The 15,615-nt window shown below is 57.5% G+C and overlaps 1 protein-coding gene across 1 annotated transcript; it reads left to right on the top strand.

Moving 5' to 3' along the window:
• Positions 1-1,896: 1,896 nt before the first annotated feature.
• Positions 1,897-15,365, top strand: LOC137319414 (NAD kinase 2, mitochondrial-like; the record flags this gene model as incomplete). Its single annotated transcript, XM_067981632.1, has 5 exons — positions 1,897-2,054; positions 3,039-3,094; positions 4,941-4,994; positions 6,042-6,165; positions 14,314-15,365. Coding segments are annotated over 5 exons (531 nt in total), but the record flags the coding sequence as incomplete, so codon positions are not given.
• Between the last annotated feature and the right edge of the window lie 250 nt (positions 15,366-15,615).

The raw sequence follows: 15,615 nt of genomic DNA, 5'->3' as shown, positions 1-15,615 counted from the left end.
TCTCCCTCGCCCCCCCCCGTCTCTCCCTCGCCCCCCTCCCTCGCGCCCCCCCCCCCCCCTCCTCGCGCCCCCCCCCCCCTCCCTCGTCGCCCCCCCCCCCCTCCCTCGCGCCCCCCCCCCCCTCCCTCGCGCCCCCCCCCCCCCTCGCCTCGCGCGCCCCCCCCCTCCCTCGCGCGCCCCCCCCCCTCCCTCTCGCGCGCCCCCCCCCCCTCGCGCGCCCCCCCCCCCGTCCTCTCCCCCGCCCCCCCCCCGTCTCTCCCTCGCCCCCCCCCCGTCTCTCCCTCGCCCCCCCCCCCGTCTCTCCCTCGCCCCCCCCCCGTCTCTCCCTCGCCCCCCCCCCCCCCCTCCCTCGCGCCCCCCCTCCCTCGCGCGCCCCCCTCCCTCGCGCGCCCCCCCCCCCGTCTCTCCCTCGCGCGCCCCCCCCCGCCCCCCCCCCGCCCCTCCCCCGCCCCCCCCCCGCCCCTCCCTCTCCCCCCCCCCCCGTCTCTCCCTCGCCCCCCCCCCCGTCTCTCCCTCGCCCCCCCCCCCGTCTCTCCCTCGCCCCCCCCCCCGTCTCTCCCTCGCCCCCCCCCCCGTCTCTCCCTCGCCCCCCCCCCCGTCTCTCCCTCGCCCCCCCCCGTCTCTGTCTCTTTCCCCGTCTCTTTCCCCCCCCCCGTACCATATGTTACGTGTTGAGTCAGTCTCTCTCCCCTTATAGCTTCGTGGAGTCTGGTGAACTCTGATCCACAGCTGCTGCCGGTGCGTGCGCTGAATGAGGTGTTTGTGGGAGAGTCACTGTCCCTCTCGGTGAGTAATCCTCCCTCCGTGAGGAGTGTCGGCTCCGTCTGGCGCTGAATGTGACTCCAGTCTTGCTCCCTCCCCAGTCTGGGCCTAACATGACTCCAGTCCCACATTACGTGGTTAACTCCCAACGCTCTCTGGAGTGTCCGAGCAAACCACTCCCCATTGCTGCTGAGAGAAACTAGGGGTGGCAGTAATTACCACCCCGTCACCATCGTCCACATCCCGAGAGGTGTGAGTGAAATCTCAGCCTGCAGTCGCTGTTACCCGGGTGGCCAGTCTTTTTATTTGTTTATGGGATGTGGGTATCGCTGGCGAGGCGGCATTTATTGCCCATCCCTAATTGCCCTTGAGAAGGTGGCGGTGAGCCGCCTTCTTGAACAACTGAGTGTCTTGCTGGGCCATTTCAGAATCAACCACATTGCTGTGGGTCTGGAGTCCACATATAGGCCCAGACCGGGTAAGGACGGCAGGTTTCCTTCCCTAAAGGACATTAGTGAACCAGATGGGTTTTTACGACAATCCGGTAGTTCATGGCCACCATTACTGATACTAGTATTTTAATTCCAGATTTTATTTAATTGAATTTAAATTCGCCAGCTGCCGTGGCGGGATTTGAACTCATGACTCTGGATTTTAGTCCGGGCCTCTGGATTACTAGCCCAGTACATAACCACTATGCTACCGTACCCCTTTATACCGTACCCATCTGGGTGTGGTTAGAGCCACTCCTATCAGTGACAGGCTATTTGCAGGGTGCTGGGTCCTGTATATGTGCCGAAGCAGGCAGCGATACCACAGGTCTGTACAGCTTAGGCTGCTGGGCTGGCACAGACACAGGGGTACACCTGGAATATCTACAGAATGAGCTGGAAACACAACAGCACCAGAGAGAGAGAGGGGTGGGGGGAGAGGGACGGAGATTGGGAGTGATTCCCAGAGAGGACGCACTGTCCCTCAGTCTTGTCCACTCCTAATGATGTGTGAGCTGGTTTGACGCTGGGAATGTTTCTCTGTCCCTTCCTCACCCCCAAGGCTTCCCTTTCCATTCTGTGGGAGTGGGTCTGCTGTGTTAGATTGGTAGGCCTGAGATCTTGCGCCTGACCTGGGATATGTTCTGTTTTGTGCAGGCTCGGGTTTCATTCCCACAAACCAAGTCTTAAATTCTCGCTCCATAGGGCCTCATACTATGAGATCTCTATTGATGACGGACCCTGGGAGAAGCACAAGAACTCTGGGCTCAACGTGTGTACTGGAACCGGCTCCAGGGCCTGGTAAGAGAAGTCGGGGGGGGGGGTCACAGAGAGGGGGACATGGGGCAGGGGTCGGGGGGGGGGGGGAAGGTGAGGGCATGGAGAGCGGTGACGGGAGGGAGCACTGGGGCGGGGGGGTCACTGTGAGTGATTGAAATAATAAATATAGACGGCTGTTGGGTTTATACAGGATATTGCCATATATAGATTGCCATATGCCACCCTTATAGAGGGGAGGGAGGGGCGGGGTATCTGCGCGGGGAGGGGGGCCGGTGTCTGCGAGGGGGAGGGGCCGGTGTCTGCGAGGGGGAGGGGCCGGTGTCTGCGAGGGGGAGGGGCCGGTGTCTGCGAGGGGGAGGGGCCGGTGTCTGCGAGGGGGAGGGGCCGGTGTCTGCGAGGGGGAGGGGCCGGTGTCTGCGAGGGGGAGGGGCCGGTGTCTGCGAGGGGAGGGGCCGGTGTCTGCGAGGGGGAGGGGCCGGTGTCTGCGAGGGGGAGGGGCCGGTGTCTGCGCGGGGGAGAGAGGGGCGGGGGTGGGAGGGGCCGGTGTCGGGGCGGGGGAGGGAGGGGCCGGGGCGTTGTCCAGAGGGTGAGGGGCCAGTGTCTGGGCGGGGGAGGGGCCCGTGTCTGGGCGGGGGAGGGGCCCGTGTCTGGGCGGGGGAGGGGCCCGTGTCTGGGGCGGGGGAGGGGCCCGTGTCTGGGCGGGGGAGGGGCCCGTGTCTGGGCGGGGGAGGGGCCCGTGTCTGGGCGGGGGAGGGGCCCGTGTCTGGGCGGGGGAGGGGCCCGTGTCTGGGCGGGGGAGGGGCCCGTGTCTGGGCGGGGGAGGGGCCCGTGTCTGGGCGGGGGAGGGGCCCGTGTCTGGGCGGGGGAGGGGCCCGTGTCTGGGCGGGGGAGGGGCCCGTGTCTGGGCGGGGGAGGGGCCCGTGTCTGGGCGGGGGAGGGGCGGTTGTCTGGGAGGGGGACGGGAGGCTGAGCTATTGTCTGTGACTCTTTTTTCTTTCCTTTCAGGTCCTATAATATTAACAAGTTGGCCAGTCAGGAAGTGGAAGATCTCCTGTCGATTGGTGAGTGACTGGGTGTGAATCACGAGCTGGTCTGAGAGATCATTCGGGTCCGGGGAGAGGGTTGTGGGGCTGGAGGAAGGTTACAGAGATAGGGAGGGGCGAGGGCCATGGAGGGATTTGAAAACATGGATGAGAATTTTAAAATCGAGGCGTTCCCGGACCGTGAGCCAATGTGGGTCAGTGAGCACAGGGGGTGATGGGTGAACGGGACTTGGTGCGAGTTAGGATACGGGGCAGCAGAGTTTTGGATGGGCTCAAGTTTATGGAGGGTGAGGATGGGAGGCCGGGCAGAAGAGCATTGGAATAGTGGAGTCTGGAGGTAATAAAGGCATTGATGAGGGTTTCAGCAGCAGATGAGCTGAGACGGGGCGGAGACGGGCGATGTTACGGAGGGGGAAGTCGGCGGTCTGGTGATGGAGAGAATATGGGGTCAGAAGCTCATCTCAGGGTCAAACAGGAGGCCGAGGTGTGAACGGCCTGGTTCAGCCTCAGACAGTGACCGGGGAGAGGATGGAGTCGGTGACGAGGGAACGGAGTTGTGGCGGGACTGAAGACAATGGCTTCAGTCTTCCCAATATTTAATTGGAGAAATTTCTGCTCATCCAGTACTGGATGTCAGTCGAGCAGTGTGACCAATGAGAGAGAGTGGAGGGGTCGAGGGAGGTGGTGGTGAGGGAGAGCTGGGTGTTGTCAGCGTACATGTGGAACCTGACATTGAGTTTTCGGATGATGTCGCCGAGGGGCAGCATGTAGATGAGGAATAGGAGGGGGCCAAGGATAGATCCTGGGGGATTCCAGAGGTAACGGTGAGGGAGTGGGAAGAGGAGCCATTGCAGGTGATTCTCTGGCTACGACTGGATGGATAAGAATGGAACCAGGCGAGCGCAGTCCCACCCAGCTGGACGCCGGAGGATGGTGTGGTCAATGCGTCAAAGGTTGCAGACAGGTGGAGAAGGATGAGGAGGGATAGTTTACCACGGTCTCAGTCACATAGGAGGTCATTTGTGACGTTGATAAGGGTCGTTTCAGTATTGTGGCAGGGACGGAAACCTGATTGGAGGGATTCAAACACGGAGTTGTGGGAAAGATGGGCACGGATTTGGGAGGTGACAACAGGAAGGGAAGTTGGGTGGTCAGCAGTTTCGTGGGAACAGGGTCGAGAGAGCAGGAGATGGGTCTCATGGTCAAGATGAGCTCAGAGAGGGCATGATGGGAGATAGGAGAGAAACTAGAGAAAGATGTGAGTTCAGTGCTAGGGCAGGGGGGAGCCGTACGGGAAGTTATGCTTGGTGGGCTAGGGGGAAGAGGGAAGCAGCAGAGGCAGCTGAACAGATGGTCTCAATCTTAGTGACAAAGAAGTCCATGAGCTCCTCGCACTTATTGTTGGAGGTGGGGGTGGAGGGGTCAGGGGAGAGGGGTTTAAGAAGGCGGTTTGTAGTGAAGAGAAGCCGAGAGGGTTATCTTTGTATTCCAGGATGATCCTGGAATAGTGAGCAGTTTGCAGAGGAGAGCAGGACCCGATAGTGCTTGATGTGGTCCAGGCAGATCTGGTGATGAATGGCTAAACCAGTTGTGCATCTTTCAGGTCTGTGTCCCCTTGGACTTACAGGGTCAAATAAGGGGCCATACCAGGGAGAAATGAGTGGGATGTGAGTTGTGTAGGGTGCCTTGGTGCTCGTCACCATTGTGCAGGCTGTCTGGTTACGGGCTTGCTGTAAGCCATGGCCTCTCTCTGAGGCCTGGGTTTGGGAGGGGAAGGAAGGGTTTTGTTGTGCAGGGCTAGCCTTACCAAGGGCCCTTCAATCAGGGAGTGCCTGAGACTGACCCTCTGTCCTCTGTCCTTTAGCTAAACAAAGGAGCTGTGTGGATCTGCCCATCGATCGCGAGTTTGTGGAACGAGGTGAGAGCGAGTGGGAAACTGCTGCTTGGCACGTACCAGCAGGCCAGAGTCAGCTTAAGCAAACCGGCCGTCCGGTCCCCGGGGTCCCCAGCCGTCCGGTCCCCGGGGTCCCAGCCGTCCGGTCCCCGGGGTCCCAGCCGTCCGGTCCCCGGGGTCCCAGCCGTCGGTCCCCGGGGTCCCAGCGTCCGGTCCCGGGTCCCAGCCGTCCGGTCCCCGGGGTCCCAGCCGTCCGGTCCCCGGGGTCCCAGCCGTCCGGTCCCCGGGGTCCAGCCGTCCGGTCCCCGGGGTCCCAGCCGTCCGGTCCCCGGGGTCCCAGCCGTCCGGTCCCGGGGTCCCAGCCGTCCGGTCCCCGGGGTCCCAGCCGTCGGTCCCCGGGATCTCTGACAGAAGAATATGTGTCGTAGAAACATAGAAAATAGGAGCAGGAGTAGGCCATTCGGCCCTTCGAGCCTGCTCTGCCGTTCGATATGATCATGGCTGATCCTCTATCTCAATACCATATTCCCGCTCTCTCCCCATACCCCTTCATGCCTTTTGTGTCTAGAAATCTATCTCGCTCCTTAAATATATTCAGTGACTTGGCCTCCACTGCTTTCTGTGGTAGAGAATTCCACAGGTTCACCACCCTCTGAGTGAAGAAATTTCTCCTCATCTCAGTCCTAATGTCCTACCCCGTATCCTGAGACTGTGACCCCTCGTTCTGGATCCCCCCCCAGCCAGGGGAAATGTCCTCCCTGCATCCAGTCTGTCTAGCCGTGTCAGAATTTTATATGTTTCAATAGGTGAAGGTCCAACGATCTTGTCCCTTTTCAGGCTCCATTCAACCAATTGACCATCTCCCTGCTCACCCCCACCTCCCCCTCAGGCCACCCTCACTCACATCTATCGCTCCCTCGGCCCCCACCTCCCTCGGCCCCTACTCCCTTCTCTTTCTGATAACACCCACTATCTCCATGACATTGCCTCTGCTTTGCCAGTGCCTGTATCTGATGCTTTGATCTGATGTAGATTGAATGGTCAGCTTAACCCATCCTTTCCTCCCTCCAGTCACTGATCACTACAACGAGTCGCTGATATTCCGCCCTGAGGAGCCGAAGATCTTCTTCAGTATCCGGGAGCCCATCGTGAACCGAGTGTTCACCAGCAGTCAGCACCGTGGCTTCACCAGCAAGTGTGTGTCTCTCATCGCGTGACGGGAGCTGGGAGCTGCCCAGGGCTGTGTGTCCCATATCTATCAATCTATATCTTATTACTAACGCTGCGTCTGTGCGCACCTCTTCCTTTCTGCTCAACGGGACTTCACACTCTCACATTGTTCGTCACACTTTCTGTTTCAGCTTTTCCCCATTTTAAATTCCTGTCTCTACATTTATAATGGGTTTTTCCTATGTAAACTGGTCACACTGTAATTACACAGTTGGCCACTGGGTGCTCTGTGCCCGTCTATGCACATTTTCAGTGTCCGTCTACCATCTTGGTTTTATCTTCAGGTAGGTTTTATTTTTAATTTACATTACATAGAATTTACAGCACAGAAACGGGCCATTCGGCCCGACTGGTCTATGCCGGTGTTATGCTCCACACGAGCCTCCTCCCTCCCTACTTCATCTCACCCTATCAGCATATCTTCTATTCCTTTCTCCCTTATGTGTATCCCTGGCTTCCCCTTAAATGTATCTATATTATTCGCCTCAACTACTCCTTGTGGGAGTGAGTTCCACATTCTCACCACTCTCTGGGTAAAGAAGTTTCTCCCGAATCCCCTATTGGATTTATTAGCCGCTATTTCATATTTATGATCTCTAGTTTGGACTTCCCCACAATTGGGAAACATTTCCTCTACATCTACCCCATCAAACCCATGCATTATCTTGAAGACCTCTATCAGGTGACCCCTCAGCCTTCTCTTTTCTAGAGAAAAGAGCCCCAGCCTGTTCAGCCTTTCCTGATAAGTATATCCTCACCATTCTGGTATCATGCTTGTGAATCTTTTTTGCACCTTCTCCAATGTCTCCATCATTTTGAGAATATGGACACCAGAAACTGTGCACAGTACTCCAAGTGTGGTCTAACCAAGGTTCTGTACAAGTTTAACATAACTTCCCTGCTTTTCAATTCTATCCCTCCAGAAATGACCCCAGTGCTCGATTTGCCTTTTTTATGGTCTTATTAATCTGCGTCGCTACTTTTAGTGATGTGTATCTGTACCCCTCGATCCCTTTGCACCTTCTCTCCCGTTTTAGACTATTATCCAAGCAGTATGTGGCCCTCCTTATTCTTCCTATCAAAATGTACCACCTCACACTTATCATTTGCCAATTACATGCCCATTCTGCAAGTTTATTAATGTCCTCTTGCGTTTTGACACATTCTTCCTTTGTATTAACCACATCCCTCAATTTAGGTATCGTCTGCAAATTTTGAAATATACTTCTGATTCCCAAATCCAAATCGTTAATGTAAATTGTGAACAACAGTGGTCCCATCACCAATCACTTGAACTCCACTTTCCACCTTTCGTCAGACTGAGCAGCTACCCTGAACCACTCAATTGGAGGAGGGCCAATTTCAATGGGATGAGAACAGATCTGGCCCGGGTAAATTGGAATCAAAGATTGGCAGCAAAACTGTAATTCACAGTGGACGGCCTATAAAGAGGAGCTGGATTGGGTACATCTAGGTACATTCCCACGAGGCAGAAAGGTGGGGCAACTAAAGCCAGAGCTCCCTGGATGACAAAAGAGATAGTGAGTAAGATGAAAACAGAAAAAAGGGGTGTGTGACAGATGTCAGGTTGATAACACAAGTGAGAACCAGGCAGAATATAGAAAGTTCAGAGCAAAAGCGAAAAAAGAAATGAGGGGCAAAGAGAGAGTATGAGAATAGACTGGCGGCCAACATAAAAGGGAATCCTAAAGTCTTCTATAAGCATATAAACAGTAAACGGGTAGTAAGAGGAGCGGAGGGGCCGATTAGGGACCGTAAAGGAGATCTACTCATGGAGGCAGAGGGCATGGCTGAGGTATTAAATGAGAACTTTGCATCTGCCTTTACCAAGGAAGAAGATGCTGCCAGAGTCTCAGTAAAGGAAGATATAGTTGAGTTACTGGATGGACTAAAAATTGATAAAGAAGAGGTACTTGAAAGGCTAGGTGTACTTAAAGTAGATAAGTCACCCGGTCCGGATGGGATGCATCCTAGGTTGCTGAGGGAAGTAAGGGTGGAAATTGCAGAGGTACTGGCCATAATCTTCCAAACATCCTTAGATATGGGGGGTGGTGCCAGAGGATGATAAACCCAGTAACTACAGGCCAGTCAGTTTAACCTCAGTGGTGGGGAAACTTTTAGAAATGATAATCCGGGACAGAATTAACAGTCACTTGGGCGAGTGTGGATTGATTAGGGAAAGCCAGCACAGATTTGTTAAAGGCAAATCGTGTTCAATGGCATTGCCCTGCATCGACCCTCTCTGTTACCTCGTCAAAAACCTCAATCAAGTTAGTTGATGTGGTGTATATGGACTTTCAAAAGACGTTTGATAAAGTGCCGCACGGTCGGTTTGTCACCAAAGTTGAAGCCCATGGAATAAAGGGGGCAGTAGCAACATGGATACAGAATTGGCTAAGTGACAGGAAACAGAGAGTAGTGGTGAACGGTTGTTTTTTCGGACTGGAGGGAGGTGTACAGTGGTGTTCCCCAGGGGTCGGTGCTGGGACCACTGCTTTTCTTGATATATATTATGACTTGGACTTGGGTGTACAGGGCAGTTTCAAAATTTGCAGATGACACAAAACTTGGAAGTGTAGTAAACAGTGAGAGGATAGTGATAGACTTCCAGAGGATATAGACAGGCTGGTGGAATGGGCGGACACGTGGCAGATGAAATTTAATGCAGAAAAATGCAAAGTGATACATTTTGGTAGGAAGAACGAGGAGAGGCAATATAAACTAGAGGGCACAATTCTAAAAGGGGTACAGGAACAGAGAAATCTGGGGGTATATGTGCACAAATCACTGAAGGGTGGGTTGAGAAAGTGGTTAGAAAAGCAGACAGGATCCTGGGCTTTATAAATAGAGGCATAGAATACAAAAGCAAGGAAGTCATGATGAACCTTTATAAAACACTGGTTCGGCCACAACTGGAGTATTGTGTCCAGTTCTGGGCACCGCACTTTAGGAAAGATGTGAAGGCCTTAGAGAGGGTGCAGAAGAGATTTACTAGAATGATTCCAGGGATGAGGGACTTTAGTTACGTGGATAGACTGGAGAAGCTGGGGTTGTTCCTCCTTGGAACAGAGACGGTTGCGAGGAGATTTGATCGAGGTATTCAAAATCATGAAGGGTCTAGACAGAGTAGATAGAGAGAAACTGTTCCCATTGGCAGAAGGGTCAAGAACCAGAGGACACAGATTTAAGGTGATTGGCAAAAGAACCAAAGGTGACATGAGGAAAAACTTCTTTACACAGCGAGTGGTTAGGATCTGGAATGCACTGCTCGTGGGGGTGGAGGCAGATTCAATCATGGCCTTCAAAAAGGAACTTTAGAAAGGAAAAAATTTGCAAGGCTACGGGGATAGGGCAGGAGTGGGACTAGCTGGATTGCTGTTGCATAGAGCCAGCACGGACTCGATGGGCCAAATGGCTTCCCTCTTTGCTGTGACCTTTCTATGAAATGGCAGCTCAAAAATTGTCAGTCAGTGATTTGTGAGGAAAGGGTAACAGCACTGCCTGGTGGCCAGACTGTGTAGTTACCATGTGACGAGTTTACATAGGCAATTCCCATTATACATGTGGACAGAGAAACTTATAATGGAAAAGATAGACGTAAAGAGTGACAGCGGGAAGTGCCTGCAGACACAAGACTTCTAGTAATGTATAGATAGATTCAACCCTGAGAGATTGTTTGACAGTTGCTTTATGTTCCTATCAAGGGATATGGAGCAAAGTGGGGGTAAAATGGTACAGATCGGCCATGATCTAACTGAATGACGGAGCAGGCTCAAGAGGCTGAATAGGAACATCGGGACAGGAGGAGGCCATTCAGCTCCTCGGGCCTGTTTCACCATTTAATGAGATCATGGCTGTTCTATACCTCAACTCCATTTACCCGCCTTTGTTCCATATCCCTTGATACCCTTACCCAACACAAATCTGATCAATCTCAGTCTTGAAAGCTCCAAATGACCCCCAGCATCCACAACTTTTAGGGGGAGGGGGAGAGTTCCAGATTTCCACTCCCCTTTGTGTGAAGAAATGTTTCCCTGACATCACTCCTCTACGGCCGAGCTCTCATTTTAAGGTTATGTCCCCTTGTTCTGGACTCCCCCCACCAGAGAAAATAGTTTCTCTCTATCCACCCTATCAAATCCTTTAATCATCTTAAACACCACAATTAGATCACCCATTAATCTTCTGTACTAATAAAAGCCTAGTCTATGCGACCTAAGAACATAGGAGCAGGAGTAGGCCATTCGGCCCCTCGAGTCTGCTCCGCCATTCAATCAGATCATGGCTGATCTTCAGCCTCAACTCCACTTTCCTGCCCGATCCCCATATCCCTTGATTCCCCTTAGAGTCCAAAAATCTACCGATCTCAGCCTTGAATATACTCAATGACTCGGCATCCACAGCCCTCCAAAGATTCACAACCCTCTGAGTGAAGAAATTCCTCCTCATCTCAGTCCTAAATGGCCGACCCCTTATCCCGAGACTGTGCCCCCTAGTTCGAGACTCTCCAGCCAGGGGAAACAGCCTCTCAGCATCTACCCTGTCAAGTCCACTCAGAATCTTATATGTTTCAATGAGATCACCTCTCATTCTTCTAAACTCCAGAGAGTATCGGCCCATTCTACTCAATCTCCCCTCATAGGACAATCCCCTACTCTCTGTTTTCTGACCTTTAACCAATCCTCTATCCATGCTAATATATTATCCCCAACCCTTATCTTGTGTAACAACCTTTTATGTGGCACCTTATCGAACGCCTTTTGAAAATCCAAATATACTACATCCACTGGTTCCCCTTTATCCACCCTGTTAGTTACATCCTCAAAAAACTGGAATGAATTTGTTAAACATGATTTCCCTTTCATAAAACCATGTTGACTCTGCTTAGGTGAACAGTTTACATTTCACAAGGAGGGTGCAGAGTGTCAGCAGTTTGAAGGGTGCGTGTAGTGTTGGAAATGAGCCCGTCACCCGCTCCCGCACCCTCTCTCCCTCCCCCTCCCTCCCTCTCTCCCTCCCCCTCCCTCCCTCTCTCCTCCCCCTCCCTCCCTCGCTCCCAACCCCTCCCTCGCTCCCTCTCTCCCTCCCCCTCCCTCCCTCGCTCCCAACCCCTCCCTCGCTCCCTCTCTCCCTCCCGCTCCCTCGCTCGCTCGCTCCCTCCCTCCCCCTCCCTCTCTCGCTCCCTCCCCCTCCCTCTCTCGCTCCCTCCCCCTCCCTCTCTCGCTCCCTCCCCTCCCTCTCTCGCTCCCTCCCCCTCCCTCTCTCGCTCCCTCCCCCTCCCTCTCTCGCTCCCTCCCCCTCCCTCTCTCGCTCCCTCCCCCTCCCTCTCTCTCGCTCCCTCCCCCTCCCTCGCTCGCTCCCTCTATCCTCCCTCGCTCCCTCTCTCCCTCCCCCTCCCTCGCTCGCTCCCTCCCTTCCCCCTCCCTCTCTCGCTCCCTCCCCCTCCCTCTCTCTCTCCCTCCCCCTCCCTCGCTCGCTCCTCTATACTCCCTCGCTCCCTCTATCCTCCCTCGCTCCCTCTCTCCCTCCCCCTCCCTCGCTCCCTCTCCTCCCTCCCCCTCCCTCGCTCCCTCCCCCTCCCTCGCCCTCCCCCTCCCTCCCCCTCCCTCTCTCGCTCCCCTCCCCCTCCCTCTCTCGCTCCCTCCCCCTCCCTCTCTCGCTCCCTCCCCCTCCCTCTCATCGCTCCCTCCCCCTCCCTCACTCGCTCCCTCCCTCCCCCTCCCTCTCTCGCTCCCTCCCCCTCCCCTCTCTCGCTCCCTCCCCCCTCCCTCTCTCGCTCCCTCCCCCTCCTCTCTCGCTCCCTCCTCTCCTCTCTCGCTCCCTCCCCCTCCCTCTCTCGCTCCCTCCCCCTCCCTCTCTCGCTCCCTCCCCCTCCCTCTCTCGCTCCCTCCCCCTCCCTCGCTCGCTCCCTCACTCGCTCCCTCCCTCCCCCTCCCTCACTCGCTCCCTCCCTCCCCCTCCCTCTCTCGCTCCCTCCCCCTCCCTCTCTCGCTCCCTCCCCCTCCCTCTCTCGCTCCCTCCCCCTCCCTCTCTCGCTCCCTCCTCCCTCCCTCTCTCGCTCCCTCCTCCCTCGCTCCCTCCCCTCCTCCCTCGCTCCCTCCCCCTCCCTCCTCGCTCCCTCCCCCTCCCTCGCTCGCTCCCTCCCCCTCCCTCGCTCGCTCCTCCCCCTCCCTCGCTCGCCTATCCCTCCCCCTCCCTCGCTCGCTCCCTCCCCCTCCTCGCTCGCTCCTCCCCCTCCCTCGCTCGCTCCCTCCCCCTCCCTCGCTCGCTCCCTCCCCCCTTCCCTCCCTCCTCGCATCCCTCCCCCTCCCTCGCTCGCTCCCTCCCCCTCCCTCGCTCGCATCCCTCCCCTCCCTCGCTCGCTCCCTCCCCCTCCCTCGCTCGCTCCTCCTCCCCCCTCGCTCGCTCCCTCCCCCTCCCTCTCTCGCTCCCTCCCCCTCCCTCTCTCGCTCCCTCCCCCTCCCTCTCTCGCTCCCTCCCCCTCCCTCTCTCGCTCCCTCCCCCTCCCTCTCTCGCTCCCTCCTCCCTCCCTCTCTCGCTCCCTCCTCCCTCCCTCCCTCCCCCTCCCTCCCTCGCTCCCTCCCCCTCCCTCGCTCGCTCCCTCCCCCTCCCTCGCTCGCTCCCTCCCCCTCCCTCGCTCGCTCCCTCCCCCTCCCTCGCTCGCTCCCTCCCCCTCCCTCCGCTCGCTCCCTCCCCCCTCCCTCGCTCGCTCCCTCCCCCTCCCTCGCTCGCTCCCTCCCCCTCCCTCGCTCGCTCCCTCCCCTCCCTCGCTCGCTCCTCCCCTCCCTCTCGCCCTCTCACGCTCGCTCCTCCTCCCCTCGCTCGCTTCCCTCCCCCTCCCTCCCTCGCCTCGCTCCCTCCCCCTCCCTCGCTCGCTCCCTCCCCCTCCCTCGCTCGCTCCCTCCCCCTCCCTCGCTCGCTCCCTCCCCCTCCCTCTCGCTCGCTCCCTCCCCCTCCCTCGCTCGCTCCCTCCCTCGCTCCCCCTCGCTCGCTTCGCATCGCTCCCCCTCGCTCGCTATCGCATCGCTCCCCCTCGCTCGCTTCGCTCGCTCCTCCTCCCCCTCGCTCGCTCGCACTCCTCCTCCCCCTCGCTCGCTCGCTCCTCCTCCCCCTCGCTCGCTAGGTCGCTCCTCCTCCCCCTCGCTCGCTCGCCTCCTCCTCCCCCTCGCTCGCTCGCATCCTCCTCCCCCTCGCTCATCGCTCGCTCCTCCTCCCCCCTCGCTCGCTTCTCGCTCCTCCTCCCCCTCGCTCGCTCGCTTCCTCCTCCCCCCTCGCTCGCATCGCTCCTCCTCCCCCTCGCTCGCTCGTCCCTCTCCTCCTCCCCCCTCGCTCGCTCTCAGCTCCTCCTCCTCCTCCCGCTCGCTTCTCCTCCCCCTCGCTCGCTCCCTCCCCCTCGCTCGCTCCTCCTCCCCTCCCTCGCTCGCTCCCTCCCCCTCCCTCGCTCGCTCCCCTCCCCCTCCCTCGCTCGCTCCCTCCCCCTCCCTCGCTCGCACTCCCTCCCTCCCCCTCCCTCGCTCGCTCCCTCCCCTCCCTCGCTCGCTCCCTCCCCCTCCCTCGATCGCTCCCTCCCCCTCCCTCGCTCGCTCCCTCCCCCTCCCTCGCTCGCTCCCTCCCCCTCCCTCGCTCGCTCCCTCCCCCTCCTCGCTCGCTCCCTCCCCCTCCCTCGCTCGCTCCCTCCCCCTCCCTCGCTCGCTCCTCCTCCCCCTCGCTCGCTCGCTTCCTCCTCCCCTCGCTCGCTCGCTCCTCCTCCCCCTCGCTCCTCCTCCCCCTCGCTCCTCCTCCCCTCGCTCCTCCTCCCGCTCGCATCCTCCTCCCGCTCGCTCCTCCTCCCCCTCGCTCCTCCTCCCCCTCGCTCCTCCTCCCCCTCGCTCCTCCTCCCCCTCGCACTCCTCCTCCCCCTCGCTCCTCCTCCCCCTCGCTCCTCCTCCCCCTCGCTCCTCCTCCCCCTCGCTCCTCCTCCCCCTCGCTCCTCCTCCCCTCGCTCCCTCCTCCCCCTCGCTCCTCCTCCCCCTCGCTCCTCCTCCCCCTCGCTCCTCCTCCCCCTCGCTCCTCTAGCCCGGGTTTTTACTGATCAATCTCTCTCTCTGTCCAGGATGTGCGTTCGATCGAGGTGTTGGGACGCCTGTATGGTGGTGGACGGAGGGACATCGTTTGAGTTCAATGACGGTGCAATTGCCACCCTGACTGTGGATGAGGAGGATGCCTTGTGTACGGTGGTGCTGGAGGAGTGAGGAGTGAACCCTTCCCCCCCACCCCCCCCCTGATACCTGTGTTGGGATTGGACTGTGCCATATTACTGAGTGTGTCTGGGATTGGGCCCCTGTCGGATTGTACTCACTGTGGGAGATGGAAAGTCTGGACGTTGGAACTGCACTCAGTTCGATGCTTGTGCATGTCAGTCTGGTTTTATTAGAGGATTTTGTTTTATTTTATTATATTTTGCCACAGTTGTGTTGGTTTTGACCCCGAGAGGCATGGTCGTCGCTCCGCCAAGTCCCCCGCTTTCCCACAATCCTGGGCACTCGGCCCAAAGTCTGCCCACTGCCCGCGTGTACGCACCCTGTCACAGGCTGGCATTCCCCTGGTACCAGTGAATTGTGTTCCCCCAGCCCGTGTGTGTGTAGCATGTAATAAGTGACCTCCTCCTCCTCCTGGCCATGTCAGCTGCTGCGTTCATCATCATACTCTGTAACTCTGCAAGTTCCTTTCCCACCCCCCGGACTCGGGCAGAGGGGCAGTTCCGAGAGTCACTATCGCACCCTTATGCCCATTCTTCGAGTGACAGATTAGACAGTGACTAGTGGCAAGCTATTTGACTGGGGCGGCAGTACAGCTGCACACTGGATCGTGATCAGCAGAATGGAGCTGGAGCCTCTGCACTTTGTATATTGACAAGTGGACAGAGGTTTTGATTGGCTTGGGCTATAACCCTGGTCTCTCCTGTGGGGACAGATCCACTCAATAGGGAGCAGGGAGAGAGTGGCAAACTGAGGTGAGTGATGGGGTGTCTGGTGAGAGTATGTGCGGTGTGCGAGAGTGTGTGAGAACGTACGAGTGCAAGTGTGTGTGCGCACGAGTGTGTCTCTGCGCCTACAGTCGAATGTGAATCCAAGTAAAAACCAATAATAAACTTTTAAACCTCCACCAGCGCCTTCTGTAGTTGAATATCAGACGCGTGGGGTACATTTCCTCCAGTCTATCCATTTAACTGAAGTCCCTCATCCCCGGTATTTCACAGAATTTGCTCCGAGTGCTGAATGAACGGCATCCACTGTTCATTAGGTTTAAACTTAGTCACAAACCATTCTGCTTTTTAACAACCTTCTGAGCTCCTGAAACGGACCTCGACCCTTTTCCTTCCAATGTTATTGGTTCTCACATGGACCACAACTTC

Source organism: Heptranchias perlo, unplaced genomic scaffold (assembly GCF_035084215.1).
Source record: "Heptranchias perlo isolate sHepPer1 unplaced genomic scaffold, sHepPer1.hap1 HAP1_SCAFFOLD_841, whole genome shotgun sequence".
Taxonomy (NCBI): Eukaryota; Metazoa; Chordata; class Chondrichthyes; order Hexanchiformes; family Hexanchidae; genus Heptranchias; species Heptranchias perlo.
This window is presented reverse-complemented; position numbering and strand designations above follow the sequence as displayed.